Raw genomic sequence first — 15,955 nt, 5'->3', positions numbered from 1 at the left:
CACCCTATCACAGAACTGCTTACTGGGAGCACGGTCACTGCACCCTATCACAGAGCTGCTTACTGAGAGCACAGTCACTACCCCACTATTACAGAGCAGCTCACTGGGAGCACAGTCACTGCAATCTATTACAAAGCTGCTTATTGGGTGCACAGTCAGTGCACATTATCACAGAGCTGCTTACTGGGAGCACAGTCACTGCCCTATCACAGAGCTGCTTACTGGGAACACAGTCACTGCACCCAATCACAGAGCTGCTTACTGGGAGCACAGTCACTGCACACTATCACAGAGCTGCTTACTGGGAGCACGGTCACTGCACACTATCACAGAGCTGCTTACTGGGAGCACAGTCACTACCCCACTATTACAGAGCAGCTCACTGGGAGCACAGTCACTGCAATCTATTACAAAGCTGCTTATTGAGTGCACAGTCAGTGCACATTATCACAGAGCTGCTTACTGGGAGCACAGTCACTGCCCTATCACAGAGCTGCTTACTGGGAGCACAGTCACTGCACCCAATCACAGAGCTGCTTACTGGGAGCACAGTCACTGCACCCAATCACAGAGCTGCTTACTGGGAGCACAGTCACTGCACACTATCACAGAGCTGCTTACTGGGAGCACGGTCACTGCACACTATCACAGAGCTGCTTACTGGGAGCACAGTCACTACCCCACTATTACAGAGCAGCTCACTGGGAGCACAGTCACTGCAATCTATTACAAAGCTGCTTATTGGGTGCACATTATCACAGAGCTGCTTACTGGGAGCACGGTCACTGCACCCCATCTCAGAACTGCTTACTGGGAGCACGGTCACTGCACCCAATCACAGAGCTGCTTACTGGGAGCACGGTCACTGCACCCCATCACAGAGCTGCTTACTGGGAGCACAGTCACTGTACACTATCACAGAGCTGCTTACTGGGAGCACGGTCACTGCACCCAATCATAGAGCTGCTCACTGGGAGCACAGTCCCTGCACCCTATCACAGAGCTGCTTGCTGGGAGCACAGTCACTGCACACTGTCACAGAGCTGCTTACTGGTAGCACGGTCACTGCACCCCATCACCCAGCTGCTCACTGGGAGCACAGTCATCGCACACTATCATAGAGCTGCTCACTGGGAGCACAGTCACTGCATCATATCACAGAGTTGCTCACTGGGAGCATGGTCACTGCACCCCCCATCACAGAACTGCTCACTGATATTATCTCTGTAGTACACCAGAGGATTTCTGGACGTAAAGGGTATAAATCCCACAAGTGCTCTTGTGTTGGGATTGAGGGTATGAAAATACCAAGGATGTAGAATTTCTAGGCATGCTGTTGTCATGAGAGATGAAGAGGTGGGTATCAGAATTTTCCTTGCCACCCGCATATCCTATACTGAGAGCAGACAGGGTGTAAATCAGGAAGGGGCTCAACCCTTTTTGCTTAATATCTGCTTCTGTCCTGTTACTGAATCAGTGCCAGTCAAGTTTAATGCCAGTTTGTACCTTTGGTTAGGGAGTATATGACCTTCTTTAGTGTAGTAGATAATCCTTCGTCTTGCTCTCTTTGAGTGACAGTAAGTCTTGCTTTGTCCCATCCCACCTCCTCTTATCACTGGTGTTGTATCCAGAAACAATAACAGTGGAATAATCTTATGCAGGGAGACCCGTGACGCTGATGTGGTATCCAGTCAGTGTAACAGTGGCATGGTCTTATGCAGAGAGGTTCTTGACACGGATGTAATACAGGTGTGATCTGGTGCAAGGAGACAGTTGATGTTGGCGTGGTATCCTGTCAGTGTAACAGCGATATAGTTTGGCACAGGGATGAATGTTTGGTGAGGTTGTACTAAAAATTCAGTTAAATAAAATGTTGGGACTAGATGCACCAGTCAGTGGAAGTGACGGCATGGTCCGTTCATCCAGCAATACAATCTACGTCTCCTTTGTTCTGCACGCATCTTTGTTTGTTTTAAATGAGTGTTTGTTATTGCTAAGTAACAGTCAAGTATTTCCATCCAGGTCCATGAGTCCCTGAAATATTCAGAAAAGCTCATTCCGCCGTGAATGATAACACCACCATCACCGAGATGCCACCACACAATAGGCAGACTTGTGTCAGGGAGTACCTGGAGAGACAGAGACAGAGTCACCAATGTAACCAGTACCTGAAGGGACAGGGGGAGAAAGACAGAGAGCAGAGCTGGGAGTACCTGGGAAAGCAGAGTTGCTTACCTGTAACAGGTGTTCTCCTAGGACAGCAGGATGTTAGTCCTCGCACGTGGGTGACATCATTGGATGGAGCCCCGACACGGAAAACTTATGTCAGAAGTTTCTAGAACGTTGACTGTGCACACTGAGCATGCCCAGCCTGCCCTAAACCATGCGGGGTCCTTCTTTAATCTTGTACCATAGAATTATGAAATTTGTATCTGCTCACACCACATGGAAAATTTCCTCCACTTCAGTCCATAGGACTTTCTAGTGGAAGGCTTCCTGGAAGCCACCAGGACCTGGGCGGGGGGGTCCAGCATCTCGGGTACAGGTGGCTGGCTGATGTCCCCTACGATCCAATCAAAACGCCATCACAGGGTTTAGCTGGGGAGCCGCTGGGGTTTTGGAGCTCTCTGTTGCCTGGGACGGTCATGGGAGCTCATCCTCTGTGAACGGGAGTGAGGGGCTGGAGGACAGTACTTCCTCTGACCCTGCCTCACAAACCACCTGGCTGAGGAGGGCAGGCCCAAAGTGGTAGTGGAGAGTTGTTAGAGGGTCTCATGGTGATCCTGTAACTGGGCCACTGTGACCCTCACCTAATCTCCGAAGCGGTTGTCTCCTATACACGGCAAGTCTGTTAGTCTTTCTTGTACCTCCGGACGGAGATCCAAGGCCCGCAGCCATGCCATTCTGCGGGCACCGATTCCCGCCGTAGATATCCTCGTTGCAGAGTTGGAAACTTCATAGGTTGAACAAACCTCATTTTTTCCACACTCCAGGCCCTGATGCACCAGCAATAGGAAAGGCTCTTGCTACTGCTGAGGCAGCTGCTCGGCCAGCTCCTGCATCTGCTCATGTAGAGCTGGTGAGAGCCAATGCAGGCAATAAACCTGGCCCCCCTGGAATGCTTTTCTCTCAAGAGCATCCATCGCTCTGTGATCCTTCCCCGGGGGTGCTGAGGCATGGGTCCAAGAGGGTCTGGCCTTCTTGAGAGCAGATTCAACCACTAGCAAGTGGTGTTCTAGGTGATGCTTTTCGAATCTGGTAGCCCTGGGGCATCACAGCTTCAACCAGGGCCTTTCTGAGCCCAGTACCATGCATCGAAGTTGACCGGTGCTGATGCTTCCTCGGCTTCCCTCGGTGCTCGGCCCGGTCTTTCCACGGTGCCGAGGTCGATGACAATGATCCCGACGTCCTCGACCTGGCAGAGACCAACAGAGGATGGTCCCCAGCGCCCCATTTGCCAATGGCACCAATGGAACCGAAAGACCCGTCAATATCGATGGCTCGATGTGGCTTCTAGGTCCTTCAGTGCAGATGCCGCCGATGATGATGGCTTGGACTTCCTCGACCTGAAGAGCTTTTCCATCCTGTTGAGTCAAGCGTGACGTCCTTTGGGGGTCATCTGGGTGCAAATACAGGAACCCCAAACATCATGCAATGCCCCCAGGCAGAGGACACACTCGACATGGGGTCCATGATGGACATAGTCCTCAGACACTGGGCAGTGGCAGTGAGCAGCCAACAGGCACTGAGGCATCGCCACCACGGGGTATGACAGAAGCAAAACGAAACTTACCGAACCGCCCGAAAATCCTAACTGAGGAGACTAAGGGGAACTGAAGGGGACCTGGTGTCGATGAGACATGCGAGAACACCTAAAAAAATCAGTGAAAAAGTTTTCCCAAGGCAATTTCAAGCAGAAAAGCTACGAGCTCAACAACACATTCGCGGGAAAAAAAGAGACTGAAGAGGGACCCCATGTGGACATGTGGTTTAGGGCATGCTGAGCATGCTCAGTGTGTACAGCCAAAGTTCTAGAAACTTCTGACATAAGTTTACCGTCATCCAATGATGTCACCCATGTGTGAGGACCACCATCCTGCTTGTCCTAGGGGAAACAGTTACCAGCACTTCCAGTAACTAAGGAGACAGGGAGAGACAGACAGCGAGAGAGCAGTGCTAGGAGTAGCTGTGAAGACAGGGAGAAAGTCACCAGGGCTGCCAAGTAATAGACAAAACATGAAGTGTAACCCGTGTTGACGGAGGTAATCTGCACAGAACAACAATCAGCCTATGAATACAATTTAAAAATGAAAGCTTGCTGGGCAGACTGAATGGATCACTTGGGGTCTTTTTCTGACGTCATTTACTTGTGTTGTTATGTTAGAGACATGTAAGAGCTCTGGAAGCACATGGGCAGACCCTGGGGGGTATCTGTGGGTCACAAAGTGAATAAGCCGTCCTGGAAGCCCAGATATTGCCGGATATCGTCGGAGTCAGCACAGGGGAACATCTGCAACAGGGCCGCGATGCCCAATGACGTTCTCCACAGTAAGCATGTAGCATTGGCAGCACGGGGCCTGCAATCATTGCCCAGCACTCAGATTTCATCCAAAGTAAGGCGGCTCCGCTGTACCCCGCTCTCCTCTGCCTGGCTAAAAGTGCTTGCTCTTGTGGATACATTTAGACTGGAGGAGTAAAGCAGTGCACACCCTTGTTTTCTAACGTACACGTACTATTTTGCCCTCACAAAAAAAAAAAAAAACAGGTGCAGCGTTACAAGGACAATGTGGCTGCTAAGTGCACTTAGAGGCTGCTAAATTTCAAAAGAGAAACAATGCATGTTGTTAGGCCTTTGAAAATTAATTTTGATGTATGTGGGGTAAAAGTGCCTGTGAACATTGCACCCAATGCAGGCTATTCACAGGGGCCCCCCCAATATGAGCAGGTCTGGCTCGTTTACTAAGGCTGAAAGCTCAAAACTGTGAAATTCAGCAACGGAATGTAAAAGGCTGCATGAGTTTCAGTCCTTACGGGACGGCTGTGCGTCTCTTCCCAGGGAGCAGAGACACCGGGCCATTACTGCTCCTGGATGGATGCATGCAGAGCTGGATTTTAAGATTTCGCTGCCCATAAGGCAAAGTGCCGGGGGCGACACCCACTGAAGCCGGGCCTGCAAATGGCCCTAAAGCAGAAGCAGCGTCCGCTCTGGCCTGGATATTTGGCGTCCGAGGCAGTTTCCTACCCCTATATCCGGGCCTGGAACTATGGACTGGCCTCTCAGGGTGAAAGCTAAAGCAAGGGAGAAAATTCAAGGAAGCAGGGGGATAGGCACAGAGTATCCCCAAAGGTGAAAAAGGGAAGAGAAAGGAACTGGGACCTGCAGCGCTGCATCAGGAAACAAACTGGGGAAACTGGAAGGATCTTACTCGGTGGACCCCCCCCCCCCCTTAACATCTGTATGCTATGGACCCAGGAGGATTTCTCTCCTGCCACCCCCCCCCCCTTCTAACCGTGCACTCACTCACCTAGGGCTTTTCTCTTCCAAGAGATCAGGCAGCACATTCACCAGTGCGATGTACAGGAACCCCCCGGAGGTGAACGGCAGGATCCATGCCACAGTTTCCCCTGCAGACAGCGAAAGGAAACGATGACTGACCAGCTGAGAAGCAAACTTGCCCCATCGCATGGCCATGGTTACGATTAATTTACTTATATGCTGCCTATGCACAAAGACTCTAGGCGGCTAAAAATAACATTCTTAAAATAGGAAAACTGACATAACATCAAAATGGATGAAATCACATGCAATTGTAAAGGAAATAGCATCTACAGGCCTAAATAGCGTGAGATATAACACAGGGCAAAACATCATCGGTAGGCTTGTTTGTACAATAACGTTTTCAATCGCGTTTTGAAACTTTTCGTACATTGCGAAGATCTCGTCTCGCATAGTAAATGATTCCAAAAATCAGGAGTGGCAACCAAGAAGGTGCACCTACGGATCTGGGATAGGCGCACCTGTCGGGGAGAAGGGACCTCCAGTAATGCTAACTGTGTGGGACGCAGTGTTCTCATGGGGCAGGATTTTATTTATTTATTTTTTTTACATTATTTATAATCCAAAGAGCTGGAAGCAGAGCTAACAAACTTCTGGTCAGCAATGCAGTTTTATACTGAATTCTATACTGGCATGGAAGCCAACTGAAAATGCCATAACACTGGAGTGATGTGTTCACGCATTGAAAGTCCCGATATTAACTGGTCAGCAGCATTTAAAAGAAGCTGAATCGACTTGAGGACAACAGCAGGTGGGCCTACGTATAGCGAGTTACAAGAGTCTACAAGTGGCACTGTTAGTAGCTGGACTACCGAACGAAGATCGTTGGGATCTATCAATGTCTTTAATGGTCTGAGCAATCGTAACTTAAAGAGGCCCGATCTAACGCCAGCTTTGATTGGTGGCATAAAAGACAGTTTTGAGTCAGTAACAACACCTAGACTCTCGGGCTGGGAGACCACTTCTATGTTCTCATTAGCAGTCTTTAGAGCGACGAGCTTAGAAATGGCCTCACGGTACTGCATCAAAACCATTTCAGTTTTTTTTTCTAGGTTTAGCGCAAGTTTGCGCTGGGTTATATCCAGGTCTAAATTTTGGACGTACACAGAGAAATCTTTTCGGAGGTTTCTCCCTGCCACAGGCAGCCCTCGGCCAAAAGCCAGGTATCCCAGACATACTGGGGCAGGGCCCCGAGTAATTGCAATTCATGCATTAGATAAGATTCCCTTGCAGTTAACCTACAGAACTCTGAACTACAGACGCATCTTGACATGTGAACCAACAAAGAGTACAACGGCGCTCTCCACACCCAGCAATGCCCGCCTTTCTTCCACACTGGGCAAGATCCGCGTGCGCACTCTTTTCCATGACTCTGCTGGAACCGGAGTCATCCGTCTACCTATCGCCCACTCTTCCAGAGTGACCGAAGTCCCCCTACGCCTCGAGCAAGGGGGATCCACTGAACATCTCCATGCTCGCCCCCCCCCCCCATACTTTTGGATCTGGAGTAGCTTCGCCTCCTCACCTGCTCCCTTTGGTGACTGAGCACAGATGGCGAAGCAGGCTCCCAGGATCGCCCCCAGGGCCGTGATGAGCTGCATCTTAGCTGCGCTCCAGCGATCAAAGCCAGCCCGAAGCAAGATGGCAAAGTCGCCCACCTGTAAACAGAGGAGGTCAAAGCTAATGGACTGAACTCAGGGTGAGTATCTCCTCTCTTACCAGAAGGGCTGCCCTTCTGGAAGATACTGAGGGAAAACAAAGATTCGAGACACATTGACTGATTTCGGCTACATAATATCATTTACAAGGCCTTCCATCGCCTATCCTTCATCTACCCCTCTTCTCCTCATCCTGTCACTCATTTATCCCTCCTGTCTCCCATCTCATCCCCTCCCCTCTCCCCCACCCATTAATCTGTCTTTTGCAGTCACAGGAAGACCAGAGTTGATTGTCTCAGTCAAGTTCCAAACAGATATGTGTTCCCATCATTATAACCAACATCACAACTGACAGAAATGCTGGTAGTCTGAGCAGAGGCTGAGATCTGACATGGAGCTAGAAGCCTGTCGGAACCATTTCAAAATGGCTGCCATTTCACTAGCAACAGTCGAATTCTGTGCTTCAACGGGCTCCTGCAACAATAAAACCGCCTTTGCCTGTGATTTTGCCGACGTAGCAGACTCAGTGACATGTTTCTTAGCAGGAGGTGCATCAGTTCTACAGTCCCCATGGACTTGTTTTCTTGTATTTTAGTTCCGCGGTGCTACTGCTGAGCTCTACATCTAGGGTGGTAATACTGTAACTGCTCCCCTGCTGCCATAGGACCGAGAGAGTTGAAGGAGGAGAAACAGCAGGCAGCTTATTTCACCATATGCAGTGCTGACTACTCTGTTATGGGTGGCTGAGCAGCGATCCCTTTGTTCCTCCCCACAACATATTGTTTTCCATTTAGTGATGCACGTACTCCACCAAACACTATTGCCACTTTGCCAATGCACACACACATCACTTCTTTTGCATATAGAAATCAGGGACATAGAAGAGACATTCTCCCAAAGGGAATAGACCCCCCCCCTCCAGCATGCAGCAATTGGAGACAAGATGAAGTCTGAAGAAGTCACTCACCTCATGAGGGATCTCATGCAGTAAAATTGCCACCGTGGTCAATATCCCGACCTGTATGGAGCAGAATAAGACGGCCCATCTTCAGAGAGCACATACACATCAAATTCTTGCTCCAGTTTTGCCCTGACAGCTCTCCCCATGCTAGTAGAGCTTCCTTGAGATGTTGGGAGCAATTTTTGCACCGGAGTACAAGTTTGATAAATTCGCCCCAGTGCACTCTGGATGCTGAAAACATGATGGCACTCCTTGTCCTGGTGCAGGTTCTAAATTGGCTCAGTCCCTGCAGGAGTCATTACGATACGTAACACCAGAAAGTGCAATAACCCAAGAGCACACACATCAGCACCTCTGCCTAGCCCCCGGAGCCACTGTCCCGAGTTCTCTCCACAATCTCTGCACAAAGCAGGCTGGGAAAGGGGATTTATGGCTGAACTGTGTGAATGTGCACCTGAGTGCATGAGTCTGAGCCCACGCAGGTGCATCTCTCGCCGTATGTGCTTTCCCGTCTCTCTGCGGGGCTTGACTATGTACGAGCGTGTGCCCGAGGGAGTTCTCCTCCATCTCTACATGTATGTGGCCTGAGCGAGTTCCCGCCTGTTCCTATTCATGCACGTGCCTGCCTGTCTGTGTATGTGTCCGAGTGTCCATCTGTATACCTGAGGGTTCACCCAGTTTCTCAAAGAGGCCAATGTTGAAAAAGCAGTTAACGGACAATTTATCCAGCTACAGTCACAGTCAGGTTAAACATCTCTCACTGAATACACTCAAATGTCTGAATATAGCCGATTAGATTTGAAAATTAATTAACAGACTGTATTACAACACAGGCAGTTAAGAGGCTGAAAACTGAAACAAAGAAAAGGTGATCAGTACAGCAGGCCAGATTCCCCTCGCCCCTACCAAACAGAACATGGTTGGCAAAGCACTCAAACTACCACCCTTGCCACAAGTTCCTCCAGACGATTTATTTATTTAAAACATGTCTATACTATCCAGTCATAATGCAAAGTGGTTTACAATAAAACATAAAACATAAACATGTCTATACTATCCAGTCATAATGCAAAGTGGTTTACAATAAAAGGCATGCAGAAAAGCATATAACATTTAAAAGAAATAAAACAACCAAACAAGACATTACACTACTTTACATAAAAAAACATCTGACAATCAATCAAGAGCCTGTCAAATCTCCAGCTTAAAGATAAGTAAAAATAATCAAACAGGAGATATAAAAAGACGACACTCAGTCAGGTGCTTCAACCACCGCAAAAGATATGAAATATTGTAATTCTGAATTTATCAGACACCTCTGGGCCCCCCCCCCTCCAAAAACCCCAAGCCAAACAAGAATCCTCTCTCCACAGCCGGCTCCGCCAAACCCCTCCCGCCTCAGGCAGGGCAGGAAGGCTGCTGCTCAGTGGGTGGGTGGGAGGGAGGAGAAGCTCCCCGTGCCGATAGGCCCACAACATTTAACATTTTGTATGGGTGGGGTGGGGATCAGGCCTGCTGGCCCTATCACCTTGTTTTTGTTTCGGTTTGCGGCCACGTAATCGGCTGTGTTTTAATATAGCCAGTCAAGACTAAAGTTATCCGGGCCCACATACCCTGAAGGGAGAAAGCAGTGCAGACACAATCCCTTACAGAAGATCAAGCGGTGCGGCATTACCTTTTTACTGACAAGGAAACTCCCAGCCACGGCCATCCCATGCGTAAAGTTATCAATGGTGTTAGCCAGCAGGTTAAGATATCCACTGATCTAATGAAGAGAAACAGAAACAGCTCATGGGCAACGTCACAGAAGAAAGCGCAGACGGAACATGTCGGCTACTGGCAGAGACGTAGCGTACGGAGGGGGGAGGGTTTCTCCAGGCTGGAGCTGCCGGAGACGTCGCTATGGAACAGTCACTTACCTTGATCTTGCTGCCTTGCGGGCTCTGGGGCTGACGCAGGGAGCCATTGCTGTGCCCGCAGTTGGCTTTGGCCTTTCTGGGCAGGATTATCTGTTTCCGTGGGAAGCAGGGCCCGTTTAAAGCCTGTCCGGAACGCTGGAAGAGCTCTGAGTCATGGAGAGATAAAACACAGTGAACCGTGGCTGCCCACACCACAGTCGATATGAAGCCCAGGGGGGTAGCCGGTGGTGCATTTATAACCCGACCCTCCCCAAAGACCAGTGGGAGCCTATACACAGAACATAAACCACATTCCCCAAATCAGCAAAATAAATCCAGTGGCATAAAATATATCAACCCAATCATCCAGGTGGAAAGGAAATCAGCTTGCCATCAGGCTGCAGGAATAACCATTCCACTTAAATCCCTCTGAGTCAATCACAACCCATATCCACTCCAATTAAAACTAGCAATTTAAAACGCTCCTAGAATCCATTAGAAGGCAGCAGTAAATACATGACAGATAATCTTTCAAGACTCTCAACTCTTTAGGGAGCGAATTCCATAACACTAGCGCAGCGTTAAGAGATTGCTCTTGTCTGTGTTGTCCCTATGTCTGATATTTCTAAGCCATGGTAACACCAGAAGAGCCTCCTGCGAAGACTGCAATGATCTTCAAGATGAACAAAGAGGGAATCAATCAGTTGCACGAATATTGCGGACCCATATCATTCACTGCTTGAAAAATCAGTTGAGATTTTACACTGACATTCAAGACTGATAGGCGAGCAGTGCAGGCTACACAATGCTGGTGTGATGTGATCATGAAGGCATCAAGCTCAAAAGAAGTCACACTGAAGTATTCTGAATCGGTTGTAATCTCTGAAGTTACTTGTTTGATAGCTCTAGATGGAGCACATTACAATAATCATATCTTGATGTAACCAAGGCATATCTTTTTCAGACAGGATATGGTTGAAAGCAACAAAGCATACAAAGATAGAAGGCGGCAATCTTTATGACCAAAGCTATCCGAGCCGTCATAGACACCTCTGAATCAATAAACATACAGAGAAAGGGTGCCTGCTGACCAACTGAAGGCAGAAATACCCTCTCAGATTGAAAAGACAGATGACTTCTTCACCCAAAGAATCTGTTTTAATTTACCAATTAATTCTTTATATGGAGGTTTGCTCAAATACCTGCTACATGTTTTGCAGCTTATTCAGAAGGCAGCCGTAAGGACAGTATTTGGGTTACAGCTTCAAGATAGTTGTAGACTTTACTTGAAGGAATTACGTTGGTTACCAGAGGCACAGCAAATTCAACTGAAACTGTTAACTTTGACACATAAAGCTAAATACCAAAATAGCTTTTTACAAAGTCCTTTAAACAGAAACTATCTGCTTAATCGTTTGTTATGGTCCACGTCTCAGAATTTGCTAAGTATTCCCACACTGTCATCTGCTACTTTGTCTACTACTAGATGCAAAGTTTTTTATAGTTTATGTCCAGTATTTTGGAATGCATTACCTGTAGAAATAGAAAGTAAAACCATGGCGGTTTATAGAAGCTTTTAATTGTTTATATACAAGAAGAAATGTGTTGTTGTGGTTTTATTTTATTCTGTTATGTTTTCATTAATATGTATGTATTATGTAGTCTGTTCTGCTTATGTGAAAGGCGGAATATAAGTAAGTAAATAATAACAATAACAAACAGGCATTCATTCTTGTCAAATCTTGTTAGTCTCAGAATAAATCTGATCATCATCTGCATACATGAGATAGTTGAAAGCAGCCTTCTTCATCAGAACACATAGAGGTCGGACACATGTTGAAACGGATCGGGGAGAGCACTGAACTTTGGGGAACTCCCTATTTTAATTCCCAAGACTATGAGAAGTTATTCCCTAACATAACCCTTTGATGCCCTCTGCCTTCAGTTGGAAAGGTACAGCAGCAGAGAGGGATCCGGCGTTCTAATGTCAAGTTTCTTCGTTCTTCAGAGAAGATGATACGGAAACTTTTTTCTTTAAAAGCCCTGTACCATCCACTGCCTCCCCTGGTGCAGTGTGGTTCTTTCCTGGGGGGGGGGGGGGGGAGGAGGGGAGGGAAAGTCGAGAACGGTGTCCAGCATGCACGGCCCACAGATTCTGCTGCCTGCTCCCCTCGATCTGCAGAGACTCACCGTTGTGGAGAGTGCGGTTTCCTGCTGCTCAGATGATGGCCTTTCATCCGGGAATGTCTTCTCCAGGACAAGGAAACTCACGAACCCAATGATCACCCAGAGCCCCAGAAGCTGCTGCTGCTGCAGAGTCTGCACACCTCCTGTATGATGATGACATGAACACCACCACACTGTGATTCCCTTCAGTGCTACCTCTTCCCTCCACCCACTCTGAAAAGATAATTACTTTTAACCTTATGCTTTTCTCCCCACCCCCTGTAATGAGGCAAAGATATTGTAACCTACGCCCTCAGGCCTCTTTCCCCCTACTAGCAAGTAAAAAATATCTTGCCCTGCACCACTCTCAACCCTATCGGTTTCCCTCCCCTGTGGATGTAGGACTGTGCACAGACTGTGATGTGACTGAGAGAAAAGATGCATGTCTCCTCCTCCCCCCCACCCCTGAAAGGATGTGATTGTAAGAATGGATGCCTGACTCTTCTGTTCCTCCCCATCAGACATACTCAGGAATGTGACTTTAGTATACAGAAAAATGCCAATCAGCTGCTACAGTTTTGCAAAGCGCCATCATTATATTTACAGCATTCACAAATTGGTCAAGCATGGAAAGAATTGACATTCCTTCCCAAATATCAAGTCATGTGCAGAGGAAGTACCAAACTGGGTATATCTCCCAGGTTACAAGTGATAACTGGGCAGAATGAGTAACACAAAGGACACACTGCACTCAAGGTTGTCACGCGTTCCTTCCCACTTCAGCTGAGACCCAGGAGAGTAGTTCCCAGAGTTACCTGTGGGGATGCTGCAGAAAAGAGGCGCAACGGCAAGGAAGTGAAGGGACCGATCTCTCCCATCTGTGGCAGTATTTCAGATAGTATGCCCAGGCAAGGGAGTACAATGGGGCAAGAGATGTCTCACCTGTGGTGGCACTGCAGGTGTATGCCCAAGCTTCTGGAAGGAGGTGCAGGAATACATCACCCAGAAGCCCGCCAATTGCAAAGCTCAACAGTTGCTTCAAATGCTGGGATCCTTCTGGAAGACAAAGGGAAATTCAACATAAAGATAGGTCATGAGCTGTGAAGAGGCAGCCATGGAAGGAAAGTGCATTGCGTTACCTTTGGATTTCAGAGTGGCTCCGGCTTCTAAGGGAATCAGAAGCAGAGGGAGCACCCCACTGAGCCCCACCATTAGAGAGCCGAGCAGAGAACATAGCCAAGCATCCAGTCGCTCTGCACTGAAGAGGTCTGCCCAGGACGACCTATCCCTCTCGCACAACTGGTTGGTGCTGGATCCCTCCATGCAAGGGGAACATTCTGGGCAGAACCAGAGGAGCAGTATGAAAAGGACAGGACACCAGCGCCCCATCTCTCCAAATATCACAGCACCTCCGATGCAAGCTCGCCAGTAACTGAAAAACAAAACTTAACATCAGAAACTCATCAGTATTCATACATAGCAGGATGCAGAACATCTCACTCTGAGTACAAATCATACTGCTCCTCCTCCCCAGCCCCACTTTAACTACTTTACTACATCAGACTCAACCTCCAGTGTCCAGAAGCATAGCTGCAAATTCTTTTTTGGCCTCCATGGTTGGATGCACGATTCTGGAGTCCTGTTCAGCTGGAAATAGAGGAGATACAGGTGGAGAGAAGATGGGTGTGAAGAGAAGTCAGTGAAAAGGAGGATGCAGGGCAACATGAATGGAATAGACAGCGGGAAAATAGGGTAGGATGGATGGGACATAAGTTGAGGGTTCGGATAAAGGGAATTGGACAGCTAGAGGGGGATAGGATGGGGAAGAGTGTGATTAAGAGAGGGTGAAGACTACAGCAGAAGGTGGATGGGATGGAGGAGAGAGTGGAGAATAAGAAGATGGGATGGAGGAGACAGTGGGGAATAAGATGGGATGGAGGAGGCAGTGGGGAACAGGAAGATGGGATGGAGGAGAGAGTGGGGAATAAGAAGATGGGATGGAGGAGGCAGTGGGGAATAAGAAGATGGGATGGAGGAGACAGTGGGGAATAGGAAGATGGGATGGAGGAGGCAGTGGGGAATAGGAAGATGGGATGGAGGAGGCAGTGGGGAATAGGGAGATGGGATGGAGGAGGCAGTGGGGAATAAGAAGATGGGATGGAGGAGACAGTGGGGAATAGGAAGATGGGATGGAGGAGAGAGTGGGGAATAAGAAGATGGGATGGAGGAGACAGTGGGGAATAGGAAGATGGGATGGAGGAGGCAGTGGGGAATAAGATGGGATGGAGGAGGCAGTGGGGAATAAGAAGATGGGATGGAGGAGACAGTGGGGAATAGGAAGATGGGATGGAGGAGGCAGTGGGGAATAGGGAGATGGGATGGAGGAGGCAGTGGGGAATAAGAAGATGGGATGGAGGAGACAGTGGGGAATAGGGAGATGGGATGGAGGAGGCAGTGGGGAATAAGAAGATGGGATGGAGGAGACAGTGGGGAATAGGAAGATGGGATGGAGGAGGCAGTGGGGAATAGGGAGATGGGATGGAGAAGTCAGTAGAAAATAGGATCAGCAGAGAGTAGGAAGACGGGATGGAGGGGGCAGTGGAGGATGAGAAGTTGAGTAGGATGGAGAGGGAGATGAAGGGAAGGAGGTGGAGAATGGGCTCCGGGGGGCTCGAGGAGACCCTAGACTGCCCCCTAGGTGGGGGTGCAGGGTCGACGTCCAGCACAGGGAAGCGGCCGCGGCGCTCTTACCGCGCGGAGAGTCGCGCTCTGCCGGTGCCATGCAGCTGCAGTCCTCGCCCTGGGCCGGACAGCGCCCCCTCAGCCTCCCCTCCCGCCTGAGCCACGTCGTCTCCACCCCGCCCCTGCTCCGGAACCCGAGGCGCCGAGCAGCGCAAGTGCACGGAGGACTCGGGCACGCACTTCCGGCCGCGGCTCGCGGGGGGGGGGGGGGGGGGGACCGGGAGTCGGCGGCACACTTCCGGTGGATGAGCCATAAGGCAGAGCCGGCGGCGCACGTACGGAGGGGACGTTGGCTGCAGCTTTTGCCGGGGTCGTGGGTTTCCGTCACCTTTGCAGCCTTGGCTGTGCAATTCTCGTTCTTGAAAGTGTCCCGCGAGTGAGCTTTCTCTCTGGGCCGGCCCTGGATCATTAACCTTCGGCCTTCCTTTTGTAGAACAGAAGCGGGCAGGACCTCGCCCCGAGGCTCATCATGAAATGAGCTGTTGGCCACCTCTCTTTTCCGCCCAGGATTCATGGCCGAGTTCCGTATTTTTTGAATGCTGCCAGGTCTAGGAATAGCTGTGGATGTTGAAACAAATGTGTGCAGGTCTGCACACGCAGAGATGAAGAAGCAGATGTTAACTGGAAAGAATGCTAAACAGGCAGCTTTTTATTTGTGTTAAGCTCGAAAGCCTCCCGGGAAAGCAGTCGCTTGCTTCAAAGTGAGGGCGATTGCCCAGATTCTCTGCAGATGAAAAGTCCAGTCCCAATGTCAGCTTCAGAAAGCTAAGAACAAACAGTGCCGTGATTCCCCCAAACTCATGTTACAGTGAAGGGCATTTTTCAGGGAACAGACGGCCCTTAACAATGCTTTGGCTTCAGAGAGGTTTAAAGTGCAGAAGTGCCATAGAATAGATGTATAAAATCTCAGCTTGAGGGCTCAAATAGTGGTGCACCCCGAGGGTTGTGGATCGCCAACTTTTCCACAGACCAG

General features: G+C 49.2%; 1 protein-coding gene across 2 annotated transcripts in view; it reads right to left on the bottom strand.

The window, feature by feature from the left end:
- SLC39A13 (solute carrier family 39 member 13) overlaps window positions 1–15,433 on the bottom strand; it is a 140,144-nt gene extending 124,711 nt beyond the window's left edge. The window contains exons 1-4 of one of the 2 annotated variants that reach the window (XM_029582058.1): window positions 15,311–15,433; window positions 13,380–13,672; window positions 13,183–13,296; window positions 12,265–12,404 (exon numbers count right to left, since the gene is read on the bottom strand). In XM_029582058.1, coding sequence (XP_029437918.1) covers window positions 12,265–12,404; window positions 13,183–13,296; window positions 13,380–13,629 — 504 coding nt within the window. In that variant the 5' untranslated portion in view covers window positions 13,630–13,672; window positions 15,311–15,433. Of the gene's footprint in view, window positions 1–12,264; window positions 12,405–13,182; window positions 13,297–13,379; window positions 13,673–14,991; window positions 15,114–15,310 lie in introns of those variants that run through there. The other variant, XM_029582057.1, reaches the window with a different exon arrangement.
- Between the last annotated feature and the right edge of the window lie 522 nt (window positions 15,434–15,955).

This window comes from Rhinatrema bivittatum, chromosome 17, assembly GCF_901001135.1.
Source record: "Rhinatrema bivittatum chromosome 17, aRhiBiv1.1, whole genome shotgun sequence".
NCBI classification, from domain to species: domain Eukaryota; kingdom Metazoa; phylum Chordata; class Amphibia; order Gymnophiona; family Rhinatrematidae; genus Rhinatrema; species Rhinatrema bivittatum.
Note: the sequence above shows the minus strand (reverse complement) of the source record. Positions and strands in the feature narration are given on the sequence as shown.